Source organism: Rattus norvegicus, chromosome 6 (assembly GCF_021556685.1).
Source record: "Rattus norvegicus strain SHRSP/BbbUtx chromosome 6, alternate assembly SHRSP_T2T, whole genome shotgun sequence".
Lineage (NCBI taxonomy): Eukaryota > Metazoa > Chordata > Mammalia > Rodentia > Muridae > Rattus > Rattus norvegicus.
Genome location: NC_141539.1, coordinates 129,237,566 through 129,248,223, shown reverse-complemented (window position 1 = coordinate 129,248,223; position 10,658 = coordinate 129,237,566). Strand labels below are relative to the sequence as shown.

Genomic DNA, 10,658 nt, shown 5'->3' with positions numbered 1-10,658 from the left:
GGGTCTGCACCCAATAGGAAGAACAAAAATATCAACAAACCAGACAGACTAGAGCTCTCAGGGCCTAAACAACCAACCAAAACAAACTCTTATTTGCTGATCAATATACTCTTGAGCCTCAATTTCACTGCCTGCCTCTTCTCTGCTGCGGGATGACATGAAGGTCACATTTAGGGACGCATACATCCTCAGTCACTAGAAAATGCAGGAAGCCAACCTCTTCTGATTTCCCTTTCTGCCCAGCACATTGTGGACGAATGCTGCTCATTCCTGGGACTGACAAGATTTTATCGCTAGAGAGTTCATGGCTGTTAAACATGTCCTGCCTGCCCATCCCTGTGGGCTCAGGTGCTTTTAACACTGTGATGTCAGGGTGCATATCAGTCTAATGATGGAGGATGACCATCACACTCAGATGCTGAACATTTAGTTTGAACTTTAAGGAAGAGGATGAACCTTAACAACTGCATCCCTGCTCCTTCCTCAGCTGTCCAGGGGATCAGGGAAGGAGTGAAAGTGACCTGGCTGACTAAGGGCAGAGAGGAGTCTGTGAATCAGGTGTCCTGTTCTTCCTGCTCCTCCTGCCAGCAGCCCTAGGCAGTTGACCTGAGTCCCAGCAGCTTCAGTTATTTCTCTGGGAAACATGTGGGTTTTCTATAACAGGACTACATATGTCTTTTCTTTTATGTTCTGCTTGTAGCAACTCAAATTGCTCAAGTTCAAGGCCAAGTGTCCCTTGCTCAAGCCAAACCTGTGCAAGACTATAAGAACAGAACACCCTGATTTGTCCATTTCCAATTTATTGGAGATATATAAAAATAAATGTATAAATATATGTATGTATGTATAAATATGTTCAAAATGAAAATTTGTTGAAAAAGTATGTATTTACACACACAAATACATTTGTGTGTATGTATAATACATTCAAATACACATATTTACACAAGTTTATGTGTGTGCATTTGCAAATATATATACATACCTACAACACATACATATACATATAATATATATGTGTACACACACACATGCGCATTCACGAGATTGAACTCAGAGCCTGACATACTCAGAAAACACCCTACTACTGAGTCATCCTTGATCAGGTATATAATGTGTCTTTGTGTGTTTATGAATGTGTATGTGTGCTTCCATATGCCCTGCCTTCGTTTTCTGTTTTGTTTTGACACTGCACCTCACTAGGTTGCCCTACTGACCTTAAACTCACTCTCAGACATTTTCTCCTTGCCCCCAAAGGAGGAGGGGATGAGATGAATCTAATCACACTTTAATTTTTCCTCACAGTGAAAAGGCAAAGCCAGGGAACTGGCAAGGAGGGACTGCAGCTGGCCAAGTCCTCCCTAGGAGGCCTGGGAGTGAATCAGAGGAGCTCTGCTCCCCACTCCCAAGGCTCTGGTGGAGCCTGGTCTTTTGTCCCCATATCATGCTATGTTCCCATATCCCAATAACACACACACAAACTTCATATCCAGCACCTGGGTCTTTCCTCTGCTGCACAGTCCCTTCACATCCTAAGCGCAGAGAGCCTCCTGCAGGGCTCATACATATTTCCTGTCTGGGCCCTTTATCCAGTGTCTACTTTCAAGCTATGTTAATCACTGCTCAACAGACTACCTGCCCATTAATTAGTCACCCTCCTTCCCACATAGCTCTTGATTATCGTTAGAACACCCTTTATATTCATGAATCCCTGTGTACTGGGTATTGTATGTCTATGTGTCACATCGCACGGACCCTATTATGTGCAGCTATTTCACTGTAAGCAGGTTGGCAGGCTCACACACTGGTTGGCATCTCTCTCGTTTGTCTAATGTAGTAATAGTGTGTGGCCTGAACAAACTCTGCTCATCCATTCACCTGTCTGTGGACACTTGAGTCACAGCCCTTTGCCAACTATGAAGAAACACGGGGGATGCTGGCTTCACTGCCTTGCTGTCCCTGCTTCCTGATGCTCTGAATACCTGTCTACAGTGCGATTGCTGCATCAACCTCTCCAAAGATGCTTTACCATTCTCCTCCACTTCTACTGCGGTACACCAAAGCTTTGGATTCTAGTCCTGCAACTACACACCACTTGGAAGGACAAGTTCAGGACATATGCCTGCATTTTGAATCAGTTCCTATGATGTAGCTGTGGGGGTTGCGGTAGTGTGAGGGTGAAAGTGGCAGCCAGGATGCTGATGGTTATTATAACCCTTTCTCCCTGTCCCATACTGCACATGACAGACATTCTCTGGTCATTGATGTATAGATAGGTGACATTGGCAATGACCTGTCAGATAGTTGGGGTAAAGCCTAAAGGTGACTATATGTCAGGGTTTCATTAGTCCTGGTGGGTCATAAGACTGAAGCAATTAAAGCAAGGCATATGGTATGCTTGACACCCCACCCCTCAGCGGCTTCCCTTTTTTAAATTTTAAGAAATGGATGATCAGCATGTAGAAACCACTGAGCGATGGAGGAAGTTCCCAGGCATTGAACCTCACTGAACAGCACTCTTTGCAGGCACCTATCTTTCCCCTCCACAGTCTGTCACCTCTATTGCACACTGGGTCTCTCAACTTCTTCACCAGGACAATATTTGATTGTCATTATGCATGCAAAACGTTAGCCCCCAAGGAATGAGGAGGAGTAAACCCTGATATCTGGGTTCCAGACTTTGTTAAGAGATAGACTAAGACTTTGGCTACAATTTTCAGACCCATTGCATGGGCATCATGAGATTTATTCAACCATGGGCTCCTTAGATACCCCATTAGAGGCCCAAATGGATGCAGGGATATAGGTGAATCAAGTCAAACTCATGGAGTGCATGTGGTGTCCAGCTCAGGGTCTTGACTGACAGTTAGGCACATTGTCACTGTGGTGGCACTTGTATGCTAACAATAGATTTCTCCCTTCTTCTCTCATCCCATGGTCCTATGTGTGGTCCTTCAGTGCTTACTGGGTCATAATCCTGTGTGTGCAATTCTCTGCTGACACAGGTCCATCTGTCACTGTGAGCTCTCAGGAGCCTTGAGGATCAGCTTTCTCAACCTGGAGAGACACCTTTCCCTCTGCCTGCCAGACTATGGCTATGTTTGCAGGCTCCCAGGATTCTCCACGGATACCCAGCAGTTCACACAAATGCACTCTGCCCTCTTCTCCTCCTCTATCTAGTTATCTGGCTTACCCCTTGAGCTGAATCACCCACTCTTCTCTCCAGATGTGTCCTGATGTTTCCTAAGGCTTGCCTCAATGACAATTCTCACCACCATTTCTCTACACTGTAGCCTCTCATGGTTACGTGTTCTAGACAGGAGCAGTGATTGACTCTTGCAAAGGTCCCCATGTCTTTGAGTCACAGGAAGTTATCACAGGGTCAGGTTCTTTTGTGCTGTGAGTGATGGTGATGCCCTTTTCCTAAACTGACCTCGCAGAGTCTTAGAAATGCCTCCAGTGCCCTTTGCTCCACACAGAACACCCTTCTGGTCTTCTGATCTCCATTTCTTCCTCCTCTGGCCTCAGGACAGAACGCCTCTCCTCATTCCATGTCTTTTTCTGTGTTCTCTGTGAGGTATCTGAAGTTTTCTTTTTTTCCTCCACCGGCCTATGACCACTGGGACATCTCATGATCAGACTTATGGTTTGGAGATGTTTGTCTCTGTAGGTAGCATCAGGAAACTTGGAATATCATAAATTCTAGCTGTGTGTCATAGGGAAATGACTAAGCTCTGGGCCACAGTTACCTCTTCCATGCTACCAATGATAGCATGTACCACAGAGGATCATCATAGGAATCACAGAATGTGAGTGACAATCTCTACTGCCCTGTTGTTACCAGAGGCTACCCTCTGCCAACAGGACTTGAATGAATTCTGCCACACTCAGCACAGTCACATGTTTATTGATCCTTTGCTAGTGCCCTTTCCTTTTGGGTGATGAAGTTGCAGGTGTACATCTGTCCTGTGCAGTTGGTCAGCCGGGAACATAGGGAAAGGCTACCACCCTTCCCTGAGTAGGAGATCTAGGAAGGGAGGAGCTAGTCAGACCCACATGCCCCATACAGCTTCGAGAGAGGGCTCCAACTGTGCAAGACGTGGGCCAAGACTGTAGAATCTGCAAGGGACAGTGGACAGCAATGCCCTGAGGACAAGAAAGGGTGAGGCAGAACAGGGCACCAAGTGGTCCCAGATGTTACAACTAGTCACAGGGCAGCAGCTTTCCTGTTTGGTCCACATGGTTTTGACTGTTAGCTTGTATAGTCAGAGGAATGTTGCAGAAGCTGAAGGCAAGCATAACTGGACCCTAAATTGAGACGGAGCCTACAGGCCAGCTCCCAGGCATTTGGATAGAGGCGGATTCAAGGGAGAGAGCAGGGAGATGGAAAAAACAACAGATTCCAGGTCCAGGAAACTGAGCTAGTGCAGCCAAGAGGAAAGGGAGTGTGATATCGAGCAGGCACAGGCTTCTCTGCATGAGGGGGCCACATACTTAGTGTTACTCTCAAGTCCAGTCATGCCAGAGCCAAGCAGAGCATGGAAGTCAAAATGAACACAGAGACCTACATACAGACTCAGTTCCCTTCTCTTGGGAAGAAGACCCCACACTCAACCCCCATATGGGAAGTTCTAGTCTTCCTTGGGATTTCTAACTTTAGCCATAAAGAGGGCAATATGAGTATTTGTGTCAGAAATAATCATTAAGAATGGCCTGTTGAAATACATTGTCACATAGTAGAATTTTGCACACATTGGGATTATTTTGACTCCAGTAGCAGCAGCTGCTTCTGTGCCTGTCTCAGTCACATCCAGCACAGCCTTGTGGACTACCTGTGGGGAGAGAAACACATTGCTCACTGGAGATCAGGGAGGGCAGGAGGGTAGTCTGGAGAAGATGGGGGTGCTTGCCTCATCTGCTGGTGGGTTTCCTCATTTCTACCATGAGTTCTAACCCTAGACTTCCCAAGTCTCTGCTCAGGGTCAGAAACAGTGTTGCCCTCCAGTCACTACAATAGGAGGAAACAAGTAGGCAATGACAAGCATTTCCCCACAGGCAGCCTCCCAGCAGCCCCACGGGGAATGGCCAGGGAGCTGCAGACAGTGCAGGATTCAGCATCCTCCTGCTCCAACCTTCTTGGGATATACATCAGCAATGCAGAGGACATGGCTGCACATTCCCAGACTGCCATGTCCTGCTGGAACACATGTGAACTCACAGCTCTGACTTGGCCCTAGATAGAACATTAGGCACTGCCATGCTGTATACCTAGAAGTATACAGTGAGAGTCTAAGGCATCTTCTTTCCTATTCCTAGGGCTTTCAGCACAACTGTCATAGATCCCTTGCTATTATCTTTATTGATGCTATTCTATGTCCTAGAGAAGTATTGTCCTAATACTGCAATGAAGAAGCTGAGGCTGGATGTGCCTTGCCCCTGTAGTGGATTGTGGGTGTCACCAGCAGTGCGGCACAGGTTGGCACTCATGCTGATCTCACACCAAGCCTAGGTACTTCCAAACCATGGGCTCCTTGGTGAGTTTCAGTCCAAGGGGTAAAGTAGGGACTTGCTGCATGAACTCAGCAGGATATCAAGGGTATGTTTAAGATCTCCTCACCATGATGGAAACAGAAATGTTACTGTTCTCACACATAGACCATCCCCACATGCCCACATGATTTTTGACATCCACATTTAAGACACAAGGCAAAGCACCTTGTGTTTCTTGTCTTACCTGAGAGACACTCAGGTCCTTGGCCCCTGTAATCCTACTCAGATCAGCTTGCTGGGAGAAGACTTCCCTAATGCCCAGCTCTGGAAGGATATCCCCCAGCCTCATGTCAGTGGAGATGGAGAATTTGGGCATGCGCAGCTCATCTATCCTCCTGAGAATAGAAAATAGCAATGTAAGAGTCCCAGGACTCCACGTACCTGTAAATTCATCATGTCCCTGGGGTTTCTCTCCACAGACAGTCCGGTCCCTGGGTTGAAGGTCTCTTCCACCCATGCCTAGACCACATGACTTTGCTCTTCCTAGGGCATTAACTATCCATCAGTGACTGAGAATTTGAACAGTAGACAGGCAACCTGACTTAGTCCTAGCTGTTCCTTGACTAAGAATGATTTCCTCCTAGTTCCACAAATGTGCTTCTATCCTGTCATGCTGACCCTCAGACATCACCTAATGAGCGTTCTATTTAACACAGCACACTGCATCGGGCTCCAGAGTTTCTAATCTTCTGATAATCCCCCTCTTGCCTCACCACTCCTTCCCTGTAAGTAATCAAGTAATGATTCATTGTATTTGCATTCTCATACTTTCCCTTCCTCAATTACAACAAAGCCCAGAAGGATAAAAATTCTGGGGCTTTAATCTCTGTTAGAGTCTGAGAATCTAATCCAAGGTTGGCACATAGTTTGTCTTCAAGTCACCATTTCCTCAATGTGGAATGAATGAGTGATTAGAGGATGAGATGACTTCACTGGGCACAACTGATTCTCAGAGCTCCTCTCCTGTCAGTCATAATTCCCTGTCTTACAAATCTTGACTCACTCAAGACTACATGTAATTTTCAGACTGTTAGAGAGGGAGGAAACCTCAGCTCCTTGTTTCATCTGGTTCTCATATTGTCACATACAGAAACCACAATGACATCAAACCTGAAACAACTGAGCAACCAGAGGGGAATTCAAGTCATTTCCACCTGTCCCCTGCTGACATGTTAACCATTACACTGGGTATAAAGGAGGCTCTGAGGTACAGGGACAGTGCAGTACAGAGATTAATGACATTTCTGGGCCTTAAGGACATGCACCTGGGCCTCAGAGTGTCCTTCCACCTCCTCAGGGTCTCTGGTTGCAAGCTGGCTTCAACCTGCTGCATTCTGCCCTGGTCAGGGAGGATAAACAGGGCGCTGGCATTTCCTGTGTACTTCAGCTCCAGCACAGAGCAGGAGAGCTCCTCATCCCGGAAGTAGGGTGTGGTCAACTTCTCAATTTTCATCATGGGCACCTTCACAGACTTCTTCTCATCCAAGTAGAACTCAGACTGAAATGTGTCATGGGGGTCAAAGGGCATCTTCCATTTGCCTAAATGTGAAGCAAATCGTAAGACTGTCACAGCACCACAGAGACCACACCTGCAACCCGGATAATAGTGCACCTTTAACAGCACTATTTCCCCTTTTTGTTTTCATAATCAGGACTGGAAAAACTTTGGGAGATACAGAACTATGTTGAGAAGTGATCCACAGGTTTGGTTTGAAAGGACAACCTCTAAATCTCAGCCTGGTGAATTCAGCTTCTGAAAAACAGGTGTGTGAGAAAGAGATGAGAGTGCAAATGGTGAAACTGGAGTCTGGAGAGAGTTTGCGATCCTGTTGTCCTCAGGGGGAAGAATGTCTAGAAGGCATTGGAAAACAGGAAGAGACTGAGTCCTCCCTCACTGAGATCTGTTGATGGTGCTCCTCGGTATTAACAACTTTAATGGAAGGCAGAACTGAGCCAAGTGTGAGCTTAGGGTGAAGCTACTAGTACTGCATTCAGACTTGGATTACCAGGAATACATTGACAGTAGGTTAAATAAGACATGGGTAACTACTAATCACTATCAAGATTTTTAGAGAGGTAAGTTGTATGTGTAATAGATTAGGCACATCTATCTCCAAGGTGTAAAACAGCTGCTTTACAATGGCCAGTATAAAGGATGCCAGTTATCCTCTCCCTCCACTTCCCAGGCAGTGACCACCCTCACCTTTAAAGTAAATGTAATTCACAAGCACCATAGATGTCTTCTTGTCTAGGACTGAGATCAGTTCCTTGATCTTCCCCTGGGTCTGTTTCCTCACATAGTCATTGATGAGCTTTTTGGCCTCATGAGGCTGCTGGAAGTCAGTGGAGAAGGCCTCAGCCTGATACAGAGCCCTTGCCTTCTCCTGGAATTCTGCCAGGATCTGCAGGTGTTTTTTAATAAACAGGGCACTGCCTGTGCTGATCTGTACCTGGTCCCCTGGCAGATTGAGCCTCTGTAGGAGGTGCTCATAGCCCTGGTGGATCTCTGCCTCAGGGGTCTCTGTGAGATTGAACTTGAGACCTTCTAGAATTTCCTTCAGGGTGTTGTTCTTTGCTCCTAGGGACAGGAGGACTAAGGCAGTGGAGATGCTGAAAGAGGAGAAGACAATATTTTTATCTGGATTCTTCAAAACCAGCTCCTTGTAGAGGCTGAAGGCAAAGTCAGTGTTGCAGGAGGACAATGTTGAACTGTCCACTTGTATCTTGTTGTCTTGGCCTTTCTGGACTGCAGTGTCCCTTCCCAACTTGCCATCTGGGCAGCCAAGGTCAGCAGGGGAGATTCCAGCCATTACCTTTTTCTCCTGTGCGAAAGAAAAGATCCTTTAATCTGTTACAGCCAGGCCTGGCCATCTCCTAGTTCTCCCATCTGGCCTGTACTGTATCCATGCTGTGCTGTACTTGTTGCCTTTGTGACCATCATGGGAGATGCTCTGGCTTCTCTAATGCCAGTAACATGTGGCCTGTTTCCTTGACCAATGGAGAAACTGCTGTTGCTGTAGCCATTTTCCTAATAGAGAATCATTATCCAGAGAAATAAAGAGACTTGCCAGGGTCACAGTCAAAAGAAGAAAAGAATGTGGTGTTGAGCACAAGACTATGTTATCTAAGTATCTCCTTTCCTTTTTTTAGATCTGCATAAGGACTCACTAGGAGACAGGAACCATCTTACCTTTGCAGCTGAGCAACAACACATCATCACCATCCTTTAGTTTGGACCCAGGGAAGGAATCTTGGGCCAGATTGGTAGAACAGGGCCCATATCAACTTCCAGCTGACTTGTCTTAGATATCTCATGGCACTATGCTAAATTCAGAGAATGTTTCTGGGAGTGAGGGAGTCAATTGAGAGGAAGCACTGTAGACATCTGGCTCAGTGCCAGACCCTTGGGACCTCTGAGATCAGGGACTAATTAAAAGGACCAGTGGTGGAAGGTTTTTTTCACTCAAACCAAGGTACAACATGGTGGTTTGTACCTCAGGTCTGAATAGATATTTTGTGGGAAGAAAACTAAGTGGAGTCTGAATCTCTCATACCTGGACCATATTTTATACTGGCAGTGTGTTTGTTTGCGTGGTGTTGCCCCAACCAGCAAGCAGAGGGGTAGACATCTCTGGGCAAGCTGTAGAGCAGCTCCAATTACATAATTAGCATCTTATTAATTAGCACAATTAGCATAATTAGCATTCTTATCATCAATATGGGAGTGGACATGGAAACTGTCCAAAGTGGCATCTTCTCCATACACACCTGGAGTGGGAGCCACACGGTCCCTAACACGGTACATCTGATAGCTTGTGATCTTCCTAAACACAGGCGCTCCCCTCAGCCTCTGTCTACATTGTAGGTGGGATCAGAGGAAATGAGGCAGGAGGATGCGACAAGGAGGGAATAGGATGACGAAGCCAAAGGGAAGATGGAGAGAAAGGAGACTGGAAAAGTATAGTATTGTGTTGCGCAGGGGAGGCAGGTGTTAGAGCTTTGCCTCCAGTCCCCAGGGCAGTGACATTTCTCCGGAGGGGCCAGAGGCTTCTGCCACCTTCACCCTCTGTCAGACTGATGCAACAATTTCTTGGGAAAAGTATGGAATAATAGCATGGAATAATATTTTATTTCAAGATGATTTCCACAGGAAATAGGCCAGTCTGTTTGTGGAGTAGTAGAAATTCCTCAGAGGCTGAGAAATTGTCTTATCCTCCTGCCTAGGAGAGATTGTAACTCTTCTTCCCCCTCTGTGGGATTTACAGGGGCAGTGGGGTTCCTGAGCCTAAGGCTTCGTCAGTCTGATGTGAGCATGACAGTGATGCCACCTCTCCCAGAGGGACTCTGCAAAAGTCCTGCCCCCCACCTGGTTCCTACATTAGTACCTGAATTTGCAAGGTCTCAGTATGGACCTATGGAGGGTCAGAAGGAACAGGCTCCACTCACTTTCCAAGATCATAGCCCATGGCAACTGCAACTTCCATAGCCACGAAAACCCAGATAAGGGGGAGGATTTTCATGCTGCAGAAATGTCTCTGGATTCTAAACTAGTGCGCAGATATAACTCCTCACTGCACCCAAACCAAAAGGTCTGGTCATAGACAATACCAGAAGTCCTGGGAAGTCTCCTTCTTGTGTCCCCAGAGAAAGATATCAGGGCATTACCTGCAGAGCTGAAGGCAGCTGCCAGCTTCTGTGATAGCCGACTCCAGGTGTTCAGGATGGCTGCTTCTTGGTCTGTTGTTCTCCCCAGTGCATGCTGATGTCTATTTATCCCCACCAAAGCCTCCTCCCCTTCTTAGGAAATGCTGGTCCAGACAAGCTGTGCTCTGTGCTCAGACTGGAAACTGACACATAGATGGTTTCCAGAAACAAGGACTTACAGGCTTTAGCTTGCAGAACCATTCCCTGCTGGGAAAACCCCTGTGTTCTACATAACACACCCACTGGATGTTCTGCTGTGGCTTCTGCTTCTCTATTTGTTCAAAGAATAGTGTGGAACAGAGATGGTGTAGTCAAGGCAAAAAGACAGGGCACAAACCCTGACCATGTGTCACCAGGAAGGTTGAAGTCAACATTGGCCCTGGACTTTCTAAGTCACTTCAAAG

At 46.6% G+C, this 10,658-nt stretch overlaps 1 protein-coding gene across 1 annotated transcript; it reads right to left on the bottom strand.

Moving 5' to 3' along the window:
* Positions 1-3,887: 3,887 nt before the first annotated feature.
* On the bottom strand, positions 3,888-10,385 carry Serpina3a (serine (or cysteine) peptidase inhibitor, clade A, member 3A). The gene is made up of 5 exons (XM_087554967.1): positions 10,216-10,385; positions 7,754-8,372; positions 6,816-7,089; positions 5,735-5,885; positions 3,888-4,832 (listed from the first exon to the last, which is right to left on the bottom strand). Exons 2-5 carry the CDS (start codon positions 8,358-8,360, stop codon positions 4,632-4,634), a joined length of 1,233 nt encoding a protein of 410 aa, XP_087411093.1. The 5' UTR covers positions 8,361-8,372; positions 10,216-10,385; the 3' UTR covers positions 3,888-4,631.
* Positions 10,386-10,658: the final 273 nt, after the last annotated feature.

What these genes read in the sequence shown, in the direction of transcription:
- Serpina3a (XM_087554967.1), bottom strand. Translation starts at nt 8,360, where the DNA reads ATGGCTGGAATCTCCCCTGCTGACCTTGGCTGCCCAGATGGCAAGTTG. An exon ending in GAATTACATTTACTTTAAAG is followed by an intron (nt 7,090 to 7,753) that starts GTGAGGGTGGTC and finishes CTTCACATTTAG; the next exon opens with GCAAATGGAAGATGCCCTTT. An exon ending in AGGACCTGAGTGTCTCTCAG is followed by an intron (nt 4,833 to 5,734) that starts GTAAGACAAGAA and finishes CTCTCCCCACAG; the next exon opens with GTAGTCCACAAGGCTGTGCT.